The sequence below is a fragment of the Numida meleagris genome, chromosome 4 (assembly GCF_002078875.1).
Source record: "Numida meleagris isolate 19003 breed g44 Domestic line chromosome 4, NumMel1.0, whole genome shotgun sequence".
NCBI classification, from domain to species: domain Eukaryota; kingdom Metazoa; phylum Chordata; class Aves; order Galliformes; family Numididae; genus Numida; species Numida meleagris.
Window position 1 is genome coordinate 9,335,156 of NC_034412.1, and position 21,150 is coordinate 9,356,305.

Below are 21,150 nucleotides of genomic sequence, written 5' to 3' on the forward strand. Positions count from 1 at the left end.
CACGCGGGGTCACTGGAGCTGAATCATCACAGATTTATACCTTTGCATAACCCCTTTGTGAAGCAGCTGTTAAAAGCCTTCCTACACAGAGCAAGCACATGGTGAAACATCAGGATTTGTCACTGTAACTTGATAAAAAAGTCAAGAGGCAGAAGGTACATCTAATCTCTTGGTGGATTTTTTTCTAGTAGGTTGTTTCGTTGCACACTCCCAGCTTCACATGCTCACACTGAATAGTGCCACTGCATCCTCCTTTAACGTGTGACAACCACAATTAGTGACAAAACAATCAGGGCAGCCACCTCCTGCTCCCCCATCAGAGAGTAATTAAATGAAGCTGTTTTCAAACAAAACTATTAGAGAAACACAGCCACACTAACTCCAGGATTGTAGACAGAAGAGTGAGTCTTAGAAGGTGCATCATAATTTCCGCCTTGACTGCTATGAGCTGCATTGACAGTGTGATCTCCTCCAGCAATAGCTGAGGGTGGGATTCAGGATTCCTCTTGCTCAACTTCAGCCCTGAAAAAGCCCCACATACAGCAGCAGAAATTCTTCAGCTCTGCTTTTCCTCTGTCAGCCTGCACAGAGAACAGGCACTGTGCAACTCAACTTGCCTTCCAAAGCGCATTTAAGATGCATTTTGGCAGCACCCACTCCCCCAAGAACCAGCCTGCTCCTCTGACTTTTGGGGAGGACACGCAAACTTAGCAGCCCTTTTCTGATATCCATCAGCCTTCCCTACTGCTCCTGCCAAAGCTGGAGTCCTAACAAATTCACCCTCCAAACATCCACCCTCGTATCCTGACACAGTTCCAGAGAGGCCAAGGTTGAGAAAGCACTGCAATATCTACTGAGCAGGGCAACCAGCAAATGATTGTTCCATGTGGCACAGGTGCCTGATTGCACTGAGCCAATGAGGAGTTGCAGCTGGGAGGAGTTTTGACATTTAGTGAGGTGTGCAGGCCTGACCCAGTGTCCTAAATACCTTCCTATCAATTAATATCATTTCACGTGACATGTAGCTGGAATCATCAACCTAATTCTTAAAGAAGTCCCAGGAACAAATCCACGTAGGCAGAATAAGAGGTCAGCTTTATGGATTAACTTGCAAAGAATTATTAGAAAACGCTTATCTGAGCAGCACAGCCACGCAGCACATTTTGTAGAGTGGAGAGGACAAGCAGTGGAAGAGGCCAAGGTAAACACACGGGAGAGAGAAAAGTAAACACATAGATTTATTATGTTATGTTTCTTGGAAATACTTCATTCTCCTCAGAAAACTAACAAGGTAAAAGCAGTGGAACCCTCTTAAAACAGAAGTTATGCCTGCCTTAAAAATGACAGCTCCTGGCAATACACTTTTTAGAACAAAACCAGCACGCTATATACAAACAAATGGCAATTTAAATAAAGGACATAACGACACACTTAAAGCTGTACTGACATCAACAAGGGAGGAGGGATGCTGTAGTTCAACACATGTAGGATGTGCGTTGTAGAGCTGTGTTGTGTTAGGCATTAGAAGAAGAACACGGTGCTTTTGTGTATGTCACGTTAATGAAAAATACCCTAAAGGATTCTCCCCCACCTCTGTCCTTTTGTGCAGGTATCTTCAATAGTAGAAGCAGCCAAATGCAGCTACCACACAGAAGAGGCTGTCCTGAAGAAAACAGAGAAAGGCTCCGTGTTAGCTAAGGCAAACTCTTTGTTAGCCCAACCAAAAAGGCTGACCTGAGGGAACACTTAGACCAGAGCACTAAAAATACTTGTAACTTTGCACTTGAATATACCTTTTTTTTTTTTTTGGCTTTTAAAGTCCACACCACCAAAGAGCAATCCATGCTCCTCCCCATATTCTGTAGCTCATAATGAGGACATTCTCCTCCCTGAAAGCCTCACAGCCCAGTGTCTTTGAGCACTCTCTGGACTCTCAGAGCAGAGAGAGTGAAGCATTCCAGAGTGAATTTAACCTGGGAAGTGCTCTGTATCCAGGACAGTAAAGGAGGAGGTTTCAAAGTGCCTCAGTCCCAGACTCCAGCCTTACTTCTGGAGAGCACAGCAAATAAGAAAATACCTTATCTCATGTGCTTTCCTGCTCCACTTGTCAGATGGTGCACCTTAATTGGCTTTTGTACTATACTGTACGATCTACTCAAGAAACAAGTTTTATCATTTTGGACATTATACCTGCTTCACAAATTTGTGAACAAGAAGGTAGATCATGTTGTTTCAATAGCTTTGGTTCCTTCCAAAAGATCTGGTGGCTTCTCTCATCTATGCTACAACAACTTTATACTTCTCATGATAAAACAGTCAATGCTTACATTCATGAAAACATCATGAGCATAGCTGTCGGTGTCAGCATCCCAGAAACATCGTGCAGCCATGCTAGACAAAGGAGAAAAAGTAAAGCCATTACCTACAAAGTTAGGTGCAAGGATCTAAGTGATCACAGATGCTTTAATTGAAAAGCCAAACTGAGCTTCCTTTAAAGATAAGGGAAACTGAAAGCATTCTCCTGAGGCTAGATTGCCATTGCTGGATTCCTGCTACATGCTGGAACTGCCCCTGTAGGTTCCTTATGGAGCAGCCTCCAACTCATTGCCTATCAATCCTGCTCCCTGCACTGTGCAGCAGCGCTTGCAGTCTCATTGCTTTGGAGCTTCAAAATCTTTTGACTTCAGGTCTGTGCATAACAGTGACTGAATTAACGTGCTCATTCTTGTCCTTCACCTCTGGCACCCTCATGTTACACTACTGATTTATTTATAGGGAGCTATCATATTTCTTGGCAGCCTTCACATTACTAAAACATGAGCTAAGCACTTCTAGCCCTTTCATATCTATGCTCTCCGTTCCCTGAAAATCCTAGTAGCGTTTTTTTACACCTGTCTTACCTTGAAGGCAAACAACCAGACTGCCACAGGATATTCCACATGAGACCTCACTGCTGACTTGTCTAATATGTCACTGATACTTTTTTTTTCCCTCTCCTTCAAACGCTCAGCTCCCTACCTGCTCCAGTCAGTCCCAGCTGAGGGGATTTCTGTTTGCTTCACTTATTTTCTGCTGGAGTACTAGGCACAAGAATAAAGAGAAGCCCTGCATATAAGACACAAAAACATTGTATGCTGTTCCCCTTAGTCTCCTTACCCAGCAGCAAAGGGAAGCTACACCTCACTAGAGCAGAAATGAGGAATTCATTCATCTGATTGCAGGCATCTGGAGCTAGATTTTTACAAATGCTCTGCACCTGCAGTCTAGGCTAGATTGCTATGATAGGATTACATTAGGGACTACAGAAATTTAAACTTCTCAGAAATATTTATTTGGCTTCAGATGCAAGTGAATAACTATGGATCTTGCACATCAGCAGGGCCCTTAGAATAGACTGGATGTATGCTTCAATTCATCATGAATACAGCATGAAATGCCTTTATGCAACACACCTCACAAATGCTCTTAGGCATTTCAACTTGCTAAGAGCCATCACGCAGCCAATTATCACCAGTCAACTGACTTGTAGTAATGTAATCAGCCACAGCCCAAGCCATCACTTGCTGCTTAAGAGAAAATACTTAACCCTTCAGCATCTGCAGAAATATCTTTGCATCTAGGAAAACTGGAAGCAGCCCCCAAAGGGGAAGGGAAAAACAAAACCCACAAAACAAAAACAACTGAAAATCACAGAAATACAGTCAGAAAATCCCAGACTTACTTAACTCCTTCTCCTCTTTGTTCTCCAATCACAACCTGCACCACCATTTTGTACCTCTCAAATCCCTCCTCTGGAAAAGAAAAAAAAAAGGAGAGCAACAACTTTAAAGGCCATACTTCTTCAAAATGAACCCTAAATGGGACAGAGAAAGAGAAAGAATTTTAATTACAAAGCACTGTCCTGTACAACTTAAAAAAAAAAAATACATGCAATTGATAGAATGGGCAGATTGCCTCACAGCTTCTCTTTCCTCAGTACAGAGTACCACAGTCTTATTGTCCTTTCGGGTGAATAGGCTATTTGGTATCTGCCAAAACATACACCTATGGCATTTTAGTTCTACAGCTTTCAAGAACTGAACACCTGGAGAGAACGTAAATAAGGCCATGGATTTTGCCCACCCAATTTAAGAGAACTGGCTTATTTCACAGCTGTTCTGATGCCAAGTTATTTTAAAGGTTTTCTGCCACATAGGTGCTTCCTTTACTTGTGAGTTGGGATAAAAGGCCACATAAAAGCACAGGCAGGTCTACACTGTGTGTCTGCAGAAAGATGTGATCCTTTCACGACAGTAAAGAAATACCTTTGAGGGCCAGATCAAATGAGGCTACAACAATGTTCCGGAATTCAAAGCAGAAAAACATGTTTTAAATAAAATATTAATCTTAATGCCTTTGTCTTCAGTACAGCAGTGTCCCGAGAAGACTCTGGCACACTATTTCTGAACGATTGAACGCTACATGCTGGGCCTGTTAACATCCACCAGGTCAATGCTTATCAGGGATGTCAGCTGATACAACAGCCACACTGGGCCAGTCTTGCTTCAGGCTACCACCAGCATGTTTCCAGATTGCTCAAGCATAGCCCTGTGCATATTAGCTTGTCATCAACACACCCTGGGAGTACAGCAGCTGCTGTAAAAGCAGACATGTAACTCTGGGAGAAGCACAAACCCACAGCTTCTGCTGAGACCACTGTGGAGAATCAGCCCAGCAGATGGAGCACCAGCCCCGTTCCCAGGACACAGAGAAGAAAAAAAACCAAAAAGCGATACCATGCCATCTCATGCGCTCAGTGCTGTAACATTTACAAGAAACACCTGCTGGATCCTGAAGCTGGTTCTCACGCTTAGAAGTACTGGACAGCATCCTGCAAACCACCACCACCTCCTCCTCCTAGCACTGTAAGGCCGCACTCACACCCCGCCTGGGCTGATTGAGCTCCCAAACCTCTCACCCTTCAGTGCTACTGCTAGGCCTTGTTCTGACCTCTCTGCTCTTCCAAAGGGAACTGCGCAGTCGGAAAAGAACCAGCTTTCCCAGCAGGCCTCCTTACCTTTCAGCCTATCTTTTATAATCTCCGATAAAGACTTTGTGAGCTGAGGCATCTCCTCGGGGACATACTGCACGTCGGCCAGCTTCTCCTTCAGTACCGCACGGATGCATTCTTTCACGATGGAGGGCTTAAATCTGCCAAGGAGAAAAGCAACAGGAGGCCCAGAAAGTTTGCTCTCAGCACAGGCGCACAGCTGTCCCCTCCAGCTCTCCTGCTGCCCATATACCCTGCGCTGGGAGCCAGCGAACCGACCCACGGCCCCAGGGCCCTCCTGCCCGTCTCACCGCTGCTGCAGGCCGGGCCGCAGACTGTACGTGTTCCCGTTCCCATTCCCGGCCTCCAAGCCGAGCTCGCCCATGACGCGGCCCCACCGCTGGTTACCCCGGCAACCGCCGCTACTTCCGCCTCGTCACGGCGCGCCGCATGACGCTATGACGCACAATGTGACGTCACGACGCCCCGCCCCGTTTTCGCTCCGCGCGCCGCACGTGGCCGGGGTTGCAGCGCTGCGCAGAACGGCTGCGGCGAGCAGGGGGCGCCGCTCAGCTCCGCTGAGGGTACGAGATAACGGCGCTCTGCCCGCTGCAGCGCTGCCCTGCTCGCCCCCACGTAGCGCATCCGCGTCCTGACCCGCCCGCAGGCTTTGGGGACCCACGCCCCAGCGAGCTGCTGTCGCTGCAGATCGACGTCTCTATCGCTGCCCCGGTGCTGCCTAAGCCAGGCCACGTCCCGGGGCAGAATGGTGCGTACAGCTCACGGCAGCGCCTTCTGAGAAGCTGACATCCTGCTTCCTCTGCCCTTCATCTCGGTGCAGCAATCTCTCCGATCAAGTTTCCTATGTGTAGCGGCGGATGACACCGCTCAGAAAGGTCTCTGCACCTGGGCTGGAATGGAAACTGCGCGCCAGCGCGGCAGGGTGGGGCATGGGGCAGGAAGCCACCCCCGTCCTCCAAAACGAGCGGGGACGGTCCCCCCCGGGACGCATCCCTTCTCCCTAAAACTCCTGCTCCAAGCCCGCCCCAAGCGCTGTGGGGTGCTCCGGCAGCATCCCTCGCAGCGATGACCCATTTGAGCCCCCGTTCTTGGCATGCACCGTGCACCTTCACCATCACCGCCCTCCCTCCGCGCTGCGGGCGTCGGGCCCCTCGGTGCCCGTCTCCGCTCAGCCCGTGTGGGCTGGAGCTCCGCGCTTCGCCGCGGGGCCGCGCGCAGCGCATGCAAATCTTCTGCGCGGGCCCCTCCTAATTTCCGAGAAGTATCAGCGAGGCAGCGAGCGCCCGCTCTGTTTATTTGCAAACAAAGTTAACCATTTCCTGCCCCTGCCCGGCCGCTGTTGCCTGCTGCCGTGTTCAGACCCACATTAAAAAGTGGGGGGGAGGGATCGCGGCAAGCCTGTAGATTTCTCTCCGTGCATCTTTTCATGGTTGTTTGTGTTCCCCATTCGTTTGGGAAGCTTGTTTTTTTTCCCCAGACTAAGCAGCGTTCAGGTCAGGGCCGCATCCCAGCTGTCTGCTCATTGCTTTCTTCTTCCCCTTGCACAATTTCAGTGCTCTGAAATCCTCCCTGAGGTGTTCCTGAGCTGTGTTAGGAGCAACCCGAGGCCCTCTGAGCTGCTCGGGGTGCTACTGGCCTTGGCAGGGGGAAGGATGCCGGTGAAGGGGGACTGCCCCATGCTCCATCCCAGTTTAGAGATGGACAATTTACTTTTTAAAGGATCAAAGGATTTCTTTTTTAGCCTGGATGCTGCTTTTCCTTCCCTGGCTTCCAGCCATCCATATCTGTCTGCCCTGCCTTTGCCCCATCCTTGCTTCACCCTACAGTTTCCCACCCCCTCTCTGATACCACATTTTACAGCATCGCTCTGGGGCACAATTGTCACTGCCCATTCCTTCCAATGATCTGCTCTGCCTTGTTCCAGGTGGCCTTACTTCCCGCATTTCTCGCTCCTTGTTCCATCGAGCAGCAACCCCGTAGCACCTCACTTTGAGCGTGTGTTGGAAAGTATGAGCAGCCACATAATGATTTTGATCAGAGCGCAGGGGCATGAGGCAGTTTTTCCTGCTGATCCTTCCCTCGGCGAGCTGCAGCCTCATCTGTCACATCTTCCACCACATGCACCCGGACTGCAAAGACTTCAATGAGCTTTTGGGGTCTCCAAAGGGTCCAGTGATGTGGCTGACTGGAGCCACCAGCCCCAGGCTTGGCCCTGTACCCCCTCCCTGGCCACCCCCCACCCACTGCTGGGGCTGAACGTGAAGTGTGGGTGAGCCCTGGCCTCGCTGCTCACTCCTGAAAGCCTGGAAAATGATTAAAGCGTCATAAGAATAGCATCATTTGCCCCAGTTATTAGTTTTCCCCTGATACTTTCCAAAATTGCAACTGCAGTGCGCAGGAGATGCAGGAAGAGCAAACAAATGGTGCGGTTTCATCACCGGTTATTTGTTACATGAATATTAGTCACAGGGCGAGCGGGAAGCATTGCCAACGGAGAAATTAAAGAAATCTGCAGCGAATGTCACCCCAATAGCAGTGCCCCAGCCCTAGGCGCCTGCCCCTGCTCTCTGCTATTAGTCATTTCATTAGATACAGGCCTGGGAGGAAAGCCTCTTCCTTCCCCTTTTTATTTCCCCTTTTCCTTTTCTCCTCATCTTCATCATCCTTTTCTTCATCTCTTTTTCCTCTTCTTTTCTCCTCATGCTCTTCATCATTTTCCCCATCTTCTTTTCTCCTCTTCCTTTTCCTTCTCTTTCTTTTTTCCTTTTTCTCTTTTCTCTTTCTCCTCCTCATCCTCACCAACCTTTTCTCCGTCTCCTTTACTTCTCGTTTTCTCCTCATTCTCCTCCTCCCCATCTTTTTCTCATTTCCTTTTTGTCTTGTTTTTTTTTTTTTTCTCTTTTTCTCCTTCTCTCCTCCTCCTCCTCCTCTCCACATCCCTTCCCACTGGGAGCAGCCAACAGCCGCTCCTGGCTTCTCAGTGCCACGTGTCCCCCTAAACCCCACTGGCACCCAGTAGGAGCCTGAGACACCCCTTCCACTTATGGGCCAATGTTGGGGCCAAGGACATGTCCCCATTCCTTCTTGGGGGAGCAGACGGGGAGGGGCAGGGTCAGGCCATGGCTCAGCTGTTCCCTACCCGTGGGGAGGAAGCTGGGGGCGGGAGGCAGCCCGGGTTTCCCTGTGGGGCTGAGACAGGCACGTTTCATTTGCACCCAACCACCGCTGTGGGGAAGGAAGCGCCAAGTGGTGCGGGGCACAGGCACCCAGCACAGCAGGGGACTCGCCGCCCCGCCATGGCTCTGGGCACCTCGAGGACGATGTGGGACAGCATGGAGGGAGCTCTGGTTGTCCTCTGTGCCCTGCTGCTGTGCTGCAGCCCTCCGCTGGCCGGCTGCCACCAGGGTAGGTGGAAAACTCAACAGTCTGGGGTGTGCTTGGGGAAGCAAGGGGAATTGGGTTAAAGGACGGAGAAAAGGGCCACGTCCTGAGGTCGCAGTGCTGGAGCCGTGCTGCAGGTTGGGTTTGATGCTGAGCTTCTGGGTTTGTTGGGTGCTGGCATTTTCTACTCTGGTTTTCACCCCTTGGGCTTCTCCTCTGGTGTGGGCTCAATCTTCTCCAAGCCTGTGGCTTTACTCACAGTGACATTTTGGGAGAAAAAGGGAGTGGATGGCGACTCGGTGACTCTGGACAGGGTGGGAAGGTCCCCACTTTGTGGCTTTGGCTATGTTCTGTCTTGCTGGAAGTCCCTCACTGTCCCTCCCCAGGCACTGTGCTGGTGCCTGGGAGACGCAGGGACGTCTGTAACGCCGGTTTCTGCTTCGGTTGTCCTCCGAGCAGCTCATTCATTGCCGACAGCAGCACTCAGTAGGAAGGAGAGCCCTGAGCCTGCCGAATATTTCCTGTTAAACGCAAGAAACTCAGAATGCTGCAAACATTGAACCTCTCAGTGGCACTGTCACAGCAAATGCTGCCTGTTGGGAGCCAAGGAAGTTCCTATGTCCTCCTGTTTGGATCCACCTAATCGAGGAACTTTTCTGATTTGGTGGGACTGTTTCTATGGCCTTTGGCCAATGCTGAAGGGACCGGGGGGTCTTTCTGATCCATGCCCAACAACTAGCAGTGCTGGTGGTTTCTTCTGGGAGGGAAGATAAATGTCTTCCCAGCAGGGACTTTTCCAAGTACTGGTGGTTTGAGCCACATGCTTGGTCTGACAACCTACATGACAAATGCTTCTTCTGCTTTTTATTGCTTTCATCCAAACATAATGCAGCAGCTGCTTCCTCCGGCTGGGTTAGCTTCTCTGTGCTGGGGCATAGCCTGCTCCAGTGGCTCGAGCAGCCAAAGCGAGGCCCTCAAAGGGTGTTTTCCATAGTGCAGGTGTTCCTGTTGGTTAACTGTAGGTAGCTGAGAGCAGCTTCCTCCACTGAGACTGCCTGATGAAGATCTCAGGCTGGGCTTGCGAGCAGATTTTTGTAAAGCTCCTTATGGGCCTTCAGGAGCTAACGGTGAAGCAGCTGAGAAGCACGTGGAGCCGCTGGCAAAGCAGGCAGAAGTACAGTGGGCACTGGGGGTACGGCTGTTCCTAAAGCCTGTGGCTGCCCAGATGCGTGCTGTAACTGTGCCATCTCCTTGTGCCTTCTCTCCCAAACAGTGACCCTCTTCCCAGCCATGTTAACTCGTCCTGCGGGCAGCTCAGCCACTTTCATCTGCAACATCTCCATGGAGAACTCCAGCTCGGAGTTCAACCTCAACTGGTACCAGAAGACCAACAACAGCAGTCCCCAAAAAATTGCTGGGTTCATCCGGAACATCCCCCAGAAAAAGATGGAGAAGTACCAGCTCTTCAATAACACTCCTGTATTCAAGATGGAGATCCTGAACCTCCACCAGAATGACTCAGGCTTCTACTACTGCGGGCTGATCACCTTCTCCCACTCTGATAAAGTGGTGGAGAGCAACCATTCCCAGCTGGTAGTGACAGGTCAGCATGGGGTGTTGGTGTCACCCTGTGGTGCTGCCCCAAGGGGGGATATTGGGGTGTCTGGAGAGGGGATGAGGACTTTTCTTTGGGCAAACCTGTGCAAGGGACGCGATGAGCAGGGGGCTTTGCATGCGTTGGTTTTGGAGGAATACTCTCCCTCTGTCCTACTCCCTGACCCATGGGTGTGCTAATGGCCTTTCCTTTGACAAAAAAAAAAAAAAAGACGACACTGCAAAAATTAGTCTTCTTTCACAACTCATAGAATCATTAATGTTGGAAAAGACTACTAAGATCGTCTAATCCAACCATCAACTCATCACCACCATGCCCACTAGTGTCTCCTGGTTAGAGTTGGCTCCGAGATGTGGAAGTGGCCAGGAGGAACCGTGTCCTCCATGGGGCTCTGATGGGTATGGGGTTGTGCTGCGGAACTGCCTGCATGTGCTCTGGGCCCGCACCCTCGCTGTCGTCTGATGTGGGATCATCCTCACCGCCACAATGGGAAGCAATGGGACATGGGCAATACAGCCCCACATCATAGAATCATAAAGGTTGGAAAAGACCACTAAGACCATCAAGTCCAACCACCAACCCCTCCCCACCATGCCTACTAAACCACGTCCCTCAGTGCCACATCTCCATGGTTCTTGAACACCTCCAGGGATGGTGACTCTACCACCTCCTTAGGCAGTCTGTGCCAGTCCCTCACCACTCTTTGGGAGAAGAAATTTTTCATAATATCCAACCTAAATATCCATTTTTTTTCCTAATATCCAATCAGCCTAAATTGAGGACTCCTGAAGAAATGGCAAGGCTGTGGCAGCTAGCCTGGGACTAAGCCCTTTCTGAGGACATGGCCTGCACTCCCCCATTGTCAGTCATAGAGACCTTGTGCTCCTGACCTGCTGACTTTTTGCATGCTTCTTGCAGAAGCCCTTGAGAAGACAAACACAGTTGAGGAGCCTGATAAGGAGGAAAGCAGCCCCCCAGACCATGTCAAGGCCGTGCTGCTGGGCAGCTTGCTGCTATCTGGTGTGATTGTGCTGCTGCTCTTTGGCTACATCATCATCAACAACCGGAAAGCAGGTGGGGTGTGCTAAGGCAGCTAGGGGTGCACCAGGGGACAGGGGGATGATACTATTTCTGCAAACATGGCTGGAACCCAGGGACAGCTGGATGGCTGGGGTGCATGGGGTGGTGTGCTGTGCCCAAGCTCAAGAGTGGTTTGTCCCAGGGGATGATGGTGGGAGAAGGGTGCTTGGACCCTCTTGGTAGTAGTGCCTAAGGATGCAAGGGTCATGTCGAGCCCTCTGGGTCAGCTCCAGATGCTCACACTGCCTCGGCACACAAGCATCTTCTAACCAACTGTGTTATTCTGCAGATGTACAGAAACCATCAAGTGGAAACACTCCGGCGGTGAGTTCTCCACCTCCAGCTCCCTGCCTTTATCAGAGCTTTGCGGGCCTCTTGCTTCTCCTGTCTCCTCTGGTGCTGCTCAATCTCTCCTGCACCTCAACCACCACTGCTCTGCACCATCAGCACAGCCCCATCACAAAACCAAAGAACTGCCTGTGGCAGAACAGGACCTCTCTAGTCCAACCCTTGCTCCAAGCAGCGTTTTCTTTGTTGGTAGATGGTGTTGCTGTAGAAAATGGGAGATTCCCCTTTGTGCTCCCATATATTCAGCTAAAATTTCTCTTGCTGCATCTTGGGCTTGTTCCCTTTCCTCCTTTTGCTGGGCACTGCATGGAGGAGTGCCTTCTTTCCAGCTCTTTTAGTTAGCTGAGGACAACAAGCCAGTCCCCTTTGCTCTCCTCTCTCTGGAATGAGCAGCTCCAAGCTCATCTTGAGCCACTGGTGTCCAATGGAGAGGTGGGAGATGGGTCCTTGAAATGCCTGTGGGTGACCCCAGGGCTCACAGTTCGGTTTCCCCATGCAAATGCTGTCCTTTGCACTGCTCTCACCCTCCTGAAATGCTCGTTTTGGCAATTGCTGTACACGGGATTTCGTGCTGAGGATGAATGGTGCTTCTGGATGGCGGATGAATCGCCTTGATGGGGTGTCCTTGCTCTGCAGGAGGAGGTGAAGCCACCCATGGTGGACTATGGCGTGCTGGAGTTCCAGCGGGACCCACGCAGCCAGGTGCCCCTTGAGACCTGCCCAGCTGAGCAGACTGAGTATGCCACCATTGTCTTCCCCGAGGAGAAACCCGTCACGCCAGAGCGGGGAAAGAGGCACAAGGACGAGAGGATGTGGCAGCTGCCCTCACAGCCCTGCTGAGGGCCATCTGCGTGCAAGGACTGGAGTGATGGAGTGAATATGAGCTTCAGTACTGGAGTTCATGTGGGACAGTCCCGGCTGTGCTGGTGACATGGGGATGAGCACCAAGGAACGAGAACACGTCCATGCTGGATCCTGGTGCTGCGCTTTGGGCATCTGTTCTTTGCTATGAGCTGAGCAGTGATGCTGATGGGGCTGTGCTCAGATTTTACCTCCACCTGGGGATTCTACATTGGCTGTGTCGCATCCAGCGCTGCTGGCAAAACACAGCTTTGGGAGAGAGCTCCAGGGCAAGGATGGAGGTGGTGCTGGAGACTGTCCACACACTGAGGTCTTGTCCCAGCACAGGGCCTCCTGCACGCACTGCTATTTAACGGACCCCTGGGAAGCAGAAAGGTGCTTTCCCTCCTCTATCAGGCACTTTCCTCTTCCTCTGTGGAGATGAAGGACGCTGCTGGGCATCCTGGGAAGCCCTGGGATGGGGATGCTGTGCCCGGTAGGAGCCAGATCTGGCCGTGGGGGTGAATAAAGGGTTTCATGCCAGGGCTGTTTGTTGACTGCTGATGGCACGTGCGTGGGCAGGCAAATAACGGCTCCTGGCAGCCGGTAGGTGTGGGTGTCTGTTGTGGTTCCCGGGCCTCGCTGTGTGATAAGCGAGCCGTTCTTCCACAAAGCCGCTCTTAATAATTCAGAGAACATACTGTTCCCCAGACCCAGCTGCAAAGCAGCCCTCCTCGCTGGGCTCAGCAGGGTGTGCTGCCTGCTCAGCTGGGGACAAGTGACCCCAAGGTGCTGGCTGCGGCCACGCAGTGATGCTTGTGCCCGGCTGTGAAGCTGCCTGGCTCCAAACTTGCATTTCTCCTCTTGAGAGCAAATGCCAGGGATATGCAGCCCAGTAGGCAGCATGTAGAAACTGAAAGAGAAAGCAGCAATGATCTCTAAAGGCTGGAGAAACTCTGATAAAGAACGAGCTTGGATGCAGCAGAGTCCTGGCAGGAGACTATGAAACCCTGCAGAAGCAAAGTCATCATTTGCATCTCACACCTCGGTGACACTGTCAGCAACTTTCTGTTTCTGTTGCCCCAAATAACTCACACAGCCTTGAGAGGGGAGGCTCCGGTATGGGGGGGCGGAAGGTGCAGGCACTGCAGTCAGTGTCTTGTTGGAACTGTGAAGTCCATCAGAAACCTCCAGAACACATCACATGGGGTGAGCACCCATCCCGCATGGCTTCCATCCCTCCTTAGGGCAGGACCATAGAGCTGGAAGCCCTGCTTATTCTCCGCTAGGTTCCACAGGGCAGCGTGCAGCTCACACCACACTTACTCATGTTGACTTGCAGCTCAGCCCCTCTGGACTCATTGCAAGGAGCAGCATTGTGCCACAGCTCTGGCAGTATGATGATCAGGAAGGAGTCAGCCATAGCAAGTGAGAAGCGGGAGCTCAGTCAGCAGTTTTGGTTCTGCCTTTCCCGTAAGATACCGTGCATGCAGGAGGGTGAGACCGCTTCATTTTTTCCTCCCTGCCTCCTAGGGCAGTGAGTGTGTCAGGAGTGCTGTGAAGCCATGCTCCAAGCACCATCTCCCATCCCCATTAGCAGGGCGGAGTGCTGGCCCAACAGGACTGACCTTCTATAGCTGCTGTTCATTGTTAGGAGAATTTAAGGCAGGATGCAGGTTTCAGATCCCCAGCTGAGCATCCCCGGAGCACATAACACCCCAAATGGGTATCATATCATCCCAAAAGCCAGCTCTAACCATACAGCAAGCTGCCAGACCAGCTGCAGCATCTCCTTAAGTACACCAGCCATGATTAAAGGAGATTGGGAACCTGTGAGCAATCATCCCTTGAAGAAGCCCTGGCACCAAAGTTAGAGTTTTGAGAGAACTAGGTGGGAAGATGGAGAGGAAATCCTCTCTTGCTGATGCAGGAGCATCTTCAAGGGGAGCTAAGCCATTAAACAGCAAAGCATTGTTCCTGCAAAATGAAACATTACAGAGAGGAAGAAGCGATAGTAAAGCCATGTGTCATTAAAGTCACTTACATACAAGCCATATCCTGGTCACTTATAAGTGTTGAGAGTGGGGATGTTTCAGAGCAGCGTTTTCTGTTTTGAAGGGGTCAGGCTGGAAGAGGCCTTTTGTGACTGACCTGTCAGATGCGATGATGTGGGAGCATCTCCATGGCCTTGTCTGGGTGGGAAAGGGGCTGTTGGTCCTGGATGGGATTGGCTTGGGTGAGATGGTGCTGGGCAGGTTTCCTCATTCTCTCCCCTCCTCTGTTTGCACTGCCCTGGTATGTCATGATGGGTTCAGGCCCACAGCGTCTCCTCCATCCCATCCCATTCCACTGAGATCCATGCCCTATCTGTGACTGAGCATGCTGGAAGCTCGCGGTACATCTGCATTTCCTCCTGCTGCTCTCATTTTGCTTTCTCTAGTTTTGTTTTCAGTTGGCTCCATGGTTTCTCCTTCTCTCTCTTCCTGCCTTTGGTGGGATGCTGCTGGAGGGGCTGGAGAGGTGACTGGGGTGGTTGGGACACCCTGACAGCAATCCTGCTGCACTGGGAAGAGCCTCCTTGGAGGGGCTGAACTCCCTCCTTACACCAGAGGGACATCCATGAGACTGCCAGAGCACCAAAACCCATTTGAGGTGGTACCTGCTGGGGTTTTCACAGCCAATTCTTCCTTTGTATCTCTCCTCCTGCTCAGCATCCATCCCCATTCAAAACATGGGGGCAATGGGGCAATATCCCCTCTCCATGTATCCCCATTTCTGTGGGACCTGATCCTCCTTGCCTCAAATGACCCTGGGAGAGGTGGACTTGTTTTCCCTAAGGGCTCAGCCATGAAGGCAGCACAGCCTGGAAGGGATGCTACAACCAGTGCTTGTCCCTAGAGAACAAGGTGACAAGCATTTGGTATGACAAACAGTGGCAAAGAGGGAGAAGAGGATGGGGACATGTGGTGTCGTGCTGGGTCCTGGGAAGATATGGATGTCCAGTTCACTGTTCTCTTCAAGGAAGGGGAAAAAAAAAAAGAGGATCCAGGAAGCTCTAGATGAGTCAGCCCTGGTACCCAGAACACCGCTGGAACAAATTAGTAAGGCCACCAAGTGATAAACACCGAGAGGGCAGCACTGGGGCTGAGAGCATAGAGCTAGCAGGAACAAATTGTGTCAGACCAATCTAATTTTCTTTTCATTAGGGTGACTGGCTGGGTGGTACAGGGAAATCAAGAGTGATACTATCTATGTGCAGCACTATATGACATTCTCATAAGCAAATTAGAGAAATAGGAAATTGTCCCACTGTGGGTGGATGGGCACCCAAGAAGATGATAAACCCCAAGAAGAGTTACTGATCCCCCCGGGCAGGGGCTGGAGCTTGGGCAGGAGGCAGGGATGTTGATGTGGCTAGAGCTGGATGCGGAGGAGACAAGGCATCCTTCTCCTCCTCACTCCCCATCTCACCTGGAGGAGGGAGACAAAGCCAAAAATAAATTCAGGCTGTGTGAAAGTGGTAGGGAAATCACCTCCTGGGCTGTGCCTTTGTATCCTTCCAGCATCCTGCAGAGGAGTTACACCGGCACAGGGATGGGGAGGGTTTGCTGTGCTGGGACTGGGACAGGGCTGATCCCCAGTGCCAGGGCCAGGCTGGGGGTCCTGTGGGAACTTTTGTTCACAGGGGGGTGCCGGCAAGCAGCAAGCACTGAGGCAGCACCAGGAGGTGTGCGCCGAGTGTAGCAGGACGTCAAAGCAGTTTCAGCTCTGTGGGTGGTTTTGGGAAAGTCCCTATAGCACCAGTGAGCGCAGGGCTGTGACGGGGAGCGGCGCTGGGCTCCTCTGCTGAGAGCATGGGCTCGGTGCGCACCGAGTCATGATCTGAGTTGTGTTGCCGTGATGTAGTGGAGGATGCTTTCCATGACAGTGGCATTTTGGAGGCACTCGTCCAACAGCCCTGAGCCTGAAGGGCAGAAGGAACCCACCGGAGCCTCCCTCCCTCCTTCTGACGTGGCAGAAGAACTGAGGGTAAGAAGCAAGGCTGAAACCCACATCCCCCAGATGGAGTGATGGGTTTGTTTGGGTGAACATAAATGCCCACAGAGAGGGCTTCCTGCCCAGGGGGCTCTTCCTGCTCAGAATGCCCTCGCAGCAAAAGAGAAACATCATTTTTGTATTATTATTATTATTATTATTATTATTATTATTATTATTATTTTTCCCTTGTATTCAGACCCCAGGGTAAATCTCAGTGTCTAAAGCAGAAAGGCCTGAACAGGTGTTGTGGAGTGGTGGCCCTGTCTCTATCACCCTGTTGCTGATGACTGTGTCAAACTGCAGCACAGCAATGCCAGTAAGCCCTCACATCCGCCCAGTAAGGCTCTTGGGCAGTGTGATGGCTGGGATGATGTGGATCCTATCCGCAGGTTCGGGCAGCTGAGGAGCCTGAGCTTCCTCAGCTCAACGACAATGAATGAACATAATCTGGGGAGCAGCAGGGCTGGGATCCCTCCCTCCTTGCAGTCACCTCCAGAAGAATTTTGTGCCCTCACTGTGCACAGAATGGCATCTTCTGAAAACTTCAGGCTGAGTGAAATGGTTTCACTCCCATGGCACTCCCAGGTGGCTGGGGTCAGATCATCCCCTAGCTCCCTTTGAGACCAGATGCCTTTCAAGCACCTATCTCTCTCTCTGCCCATCCCGCATGGCTCAGGTGGGATGCCCGCAGATGGAGGAGGCAGGGAGCTGCCAGCAGCCCCGGCCCCGCTGCTTTCACCTCTCGCAGTGCTCTCGGCACAGAGCTCACCTCCCCACTTTCGGTTTTATGTGCGGTGCCATCATCCCCAACTTTCCACTCTGTGGTTTCATGTCAGGCTTTTTCTGCTTGAGTTTGCTGAAAGTTGTTAAAAACAGACCGTGTTTGGTGGCAGCTATCCAGATAGATAAAGCTACCTGGGGTTTTGTCGGCTGCTGAGCCCTGCATTTTCAGTGAGTTTTGGTTCCATTTTACCTGTGCAGGGCAAAATCTCTGCTGATTCTCTCTCACTGCTGTAATATTCATGGTCCTGGCCAGCAAACAGGTTCGCATTCATCCTCTTTTCCTATGGACAGAGCTGCAATAATGGATTCAGCGGGAATAGGAGTTTATCCCATGCCCAGGTCTTACATACAAAATGCATGGTGCTCGGAGACACCTGCTCTGTCTTTGCTCTGGGGGACTTTTTGCCTGGCCAGGATGTAGCACAGTGCTAGCTGTGCCTGTTAGCACAGAAATCGATTAGGGTGGTGCAGCACAAGTGGGAGCAAAGGTTCCTCTCTCCGGGCACAAAATGTGACTTTGCACCCACAAGGCAAGGAGGGAGGAAAGGTTTTGGGGAAAGAAAGCTGCACACGTATCAGCAGCCAGAAGCTGCAAGCTTGACCTTGGCCACTGCCACTTCCCAACTCTTTACGAGACCATGAAGACGTGGCAGGAGATTTTTGCAGAGAAGGTTGCTGGCATGAATTTAATGGATCCATGGACATTTCAGGAGGACGACAGCCTGCAGGTGCACAGCCTCAAGCCGGGCTGGACGGAGTTTTTGCAGAACCATGTGTCTGGGAGGTAGGGTCTGCCGGTTCGGTCCCACTTGGAGGGATGCCATCATCATTGTCCTCCCTGTGCTGCCTCCTGCCACCCTGGGATGCAGTAAGGTGACGCTGGCCTTGGAGGAAGGGCTGCGGAGTGTGCTAGCAGCCCTTTGCCCACAGCACCTGTAGGAATGGAGGAGGGGGATGCAGAGAGGGGAGCTGGGCATGGAGGGGCTGCTAGCTCCCACATGTGTTGTGAAAGATGAGTCAGAAGGGGAGTAACCTGCAGCTTCTCAAGACATCTCCTCACCTGCCCTGCAGCCTCCACCCACACCTTCCTTTTGTTTTGCTTCTTTTTTGATTTCTCCAGCTTGACACTAGCTTCGTGCTGAGGTGTGCATGGGTCAAGGGCTGGACACCCACATGGAGCTGGAGCTTGATGCTTCCCTTCCCTGTGGCCCCTATTCCAGGCAGCGAGGTCAGGATGGACTGGGCAATGGCAGCAGGCTGGTCCTAAAATTTGTAGTATTTGGGCCTGCTCCCAGCTCATGGATGTAGAACCACTCAGGCTGGCATCATGATGATATGAGAGGACAGAACATGGGTGTAAAGCTGACCCATCAGCCCCAGCTGCCCAGCTCCCTGCTGACTGCACTGGGTTACAGCGAGGGGCTGGGATGAGCTGGTGTCCTCCATGTCCTGGCAGGTTTCAGTGCTCCCAGTGCCTGTACAATTGGTCCTCGGCCAAAGTGCACATCCTCTTCCACATGTGCTATGGGATGGTGCGGATGCGAATCTTCCGTCAAGCCTGCAGGCACTGCCACGACCCCCAGCTGGAGGAGCCCATATTCAGCCTGGAGAACATAGAGCGGCTCCTACACAACCTGGTGCTGAAGATCCTCGAGGACTTCTACAATGTCCCCATGCAGTCCTCTGAACTCCTGGAAGTGGTGGTGGATGGGTGCCATCCAGCAGGGCCACATGACAGGACCCACTGCGAGGGCTGCAGGCTCGGTGTCTGCAGCAGGCCGAGGGCAGCTGTGGAGCCTGGTGCTGGGAAGACCAAGGTGGACATGAGCAAAACCCAGAACACCAAGATGGATGTGGCCAAAGCCTGGAATACCAAGATGGATGTGGCCAAAGCCTGGAATACCAAGATGGATGTGGCCAAAGCCTGGAATACCAAGATGGATTTGGACAAAGCCTGGAATACCAAGTTGGATGTGGCCAAAGCCTGGAATACCAAGATGGATGTGGACAAAGGCTGGAAGACCAAGATAGATGTGGATAAAGCCCGAAAGACCAAGATGGATGTGGACAAAGCCCGGAAGACCAAGATGGATATGGATAAAGCCCAGAAGACCAAGATGGGCATGCACAAGGCCTGGAAGTCCAGGGCAGATGAGGAGAGGGCCACCTTGATCACAAGGTCACCAGAGCAAGTCGTAGGTGGTGGTTTTCCCTGGAAACGCTGCTGCTGTGTGGGCTTCTTTGTTCTCTGTGTTTTGGCAGTACTCCTCTTTGTCCTGCTTTATTTCCTCAGGAAGTAGTGGAAGCGGGCGCTTTTGAGCACCAGGCTGCTGGCTGAGGATGGTGGTGATGGAAAATTGGCTGGAAAATTGAGTGCCTTGGCATGGCAAGGCATCCCCAGCTCACAGGTGACAGCCACCACCACCATGCCTAGGCACCTTATCTCCAGCCCAGGGGAGCCCAGCAGGCCTGATGGTTTCCTATGGGACATGTTCTGCACAAGGACAGCCCCCAGCTCCCTCACGCAAAGGATGGAGCGTACCTGCAGGAATAAAGCAGCTCTTTGTCCTCAGCCCAAGATGCATTTGTGCTTTTTAACTTCTTCAAAGCCTTTGCTGGGTATATATGACCAGAATGGTTGGCAGTGAGGGGTTCCTTTATCTGCCAGCCAGTTCCTTTAATCTTCCTTTATCTGGCTCAGCTTGTGTGGGACACATTGCATTCTCTCCGGGCTTGGCCTTGGTGAATTTGGGCACCCAAAGCAGCTGAGGGTGTCTGGAGCTGGGAGTTTGCAGCAAACGCGCAGGGAGCCAGCAGCATCCACCCAACTCATGCCAGAGGTGGTGTCCCATGTGTCACCCAGCAGAGGCCTGGAGATCTCCCCACGGTCTGGGCAAAGGGGAGGGTTTTGCCATTGCTTTCTTTTTCATTGCTGTAGGACTCCCCTGTCTTTTCATACATATAACTGCTAGGATACTAGTTAAAAAACCATGTAAAAATAACGAGAAAACCCTGTGTGGTACAGGGACACCGTGGGCTTTGCCTCCTAAGCGCTCTGTCCTGCTCATCCCATTAGCTCTCCTCTTTCCCGGCTCTTTCCTACTCCCCCGCCTCCTGCAGCCCCGGCGCCAGCAGATGGAGCTGCGACATCTCCGTCACTACACTGAGAAGCGCTGGGGCCAGTGACCGACATCACTGGGACGGGGCAGCCCTCCCCAAGTGCGGGATCCTCTCTCCCCCGTCCGGTTCGCTGCAATGTGGTCCCCCCAGACCATACCCTACATGGGCATGGTGTCACTCTGTGAATGAGCTGCTCCCTCGCTGTGATTTTTCCAAGTCTTGGAGCACAGGAGCTTCACAAGAGATGCAAAGTGCTGGGATTCAAACCGCTCATGATCCCAGAGCTGAAGGGAGACAGTGATGCTGTGGCAGCAGAGCTAGGTACCACCAGCAGGGACTTCCCAGCAAGCAGAGACAGCACGACCTGTCCCCCTGGAGGGAATATCTGTGAAGTATTGAGCATTTGGGGCAGGCAAATAGTGCGACCCAGAGGATCCCATCTCTGAATGGCCCTGTCTTTCTGGAGGAGATTTCTCCTTGCTGGGAGGCTGAGCTGTGCTGCAGGAGGAGGCTGGTCCTGCAGCCTGGAAGGAGTCCCTTCCCTCCTGTGGCTGTCCCAGTGTGGGGAGCAGCCTGCCCTCTCCCCTGTGGCATTATGTCATGAAGGCAGAGACACTGCCAAGTTTCTTGCTGCCATTGCCCTCTTCTTTCCATGCTGAGGTTTTCCCAGCTCCACTCATCATGTCTGACTGTCTGCAGCATGCCCCACCACCCAGCTGCAGGGGGAACTCCCTTGCTTCCTCCTGTGAAGCCAGCTCTGGTGGGGCTCACATCCCTGCAGGGGTCCTTGTTTTCTTGCTTGGCTCTCTCTGCTCATTTTCAAGGGCAGAACCATCCTTCCAATGCCCTCTGCGCACGCGCAAACACACACACACACACACACACACACACACAC

At 52.0% G+C, this 21,150-nt stretch overlaps 3 protein-coding genes across 3 annotated transcripts; 2 read left to right on the forward strand and 1 right to left on the reverse strand.

The window, feature by feature from the left end:
* LOC110397529 (tctex1 domain-containing protein 2-like) lies at positions 1,216-5,501 on the reverse strand. Its single transcript, XM_021393921.1, has 5 exons — positions 5,341-5,501; positions 5,057-5,190; positions 3,722-3,791; positions 2,328-2,391; positions 1,216-1,663 (listed from the first exon to the last, which is right to left on the reverse strand). Exons 1-5 carry the CDS (start codon positions 5,412-5,414, stop codon positions 1,616-1,618), a joined length of 390 nt encoding a protein of 129 aa, XP_021249596.1. The 5' UTR covers positions 5,415-5,501; the 3' UTR covers positions 1,216-1,615.
* On the forward strand, positions 7,965-12,857 carry PDCD1 (programmed cell death 1). Its single transcript, XM_021393909.1, has 5 exons — positions 7,965-8,455; positions 9,705-10,034; positions 10,965-11,120; positions 11,416-11,450; positions 12,111-12,857. Exons 1-5 carry the CDS (start codon positions 8,119-8,121, stop codon positions 12,312-12,314), a joined length of 1,062 nt encoding a protein of 353 aa, XP_021249584.1. The 5' UTR covers positions 7,965-8,118; the 3' UTR covers positions 12,315-12,857.
* LOC110398547 lies at positions 17,326-19,695 on the forward strand. The gene has a single exon (XM_021396298.1). The coding sequence runs from the start codon at positions 18,563-18,565 to the stop codon at positions 19,433-19,435; it is 873 nt and encodes a 290-aa protein (XP_021251973.1). The 5' UTR covers positions 17,326-18,562; the 3' UTR covers positions 19,436-19,695.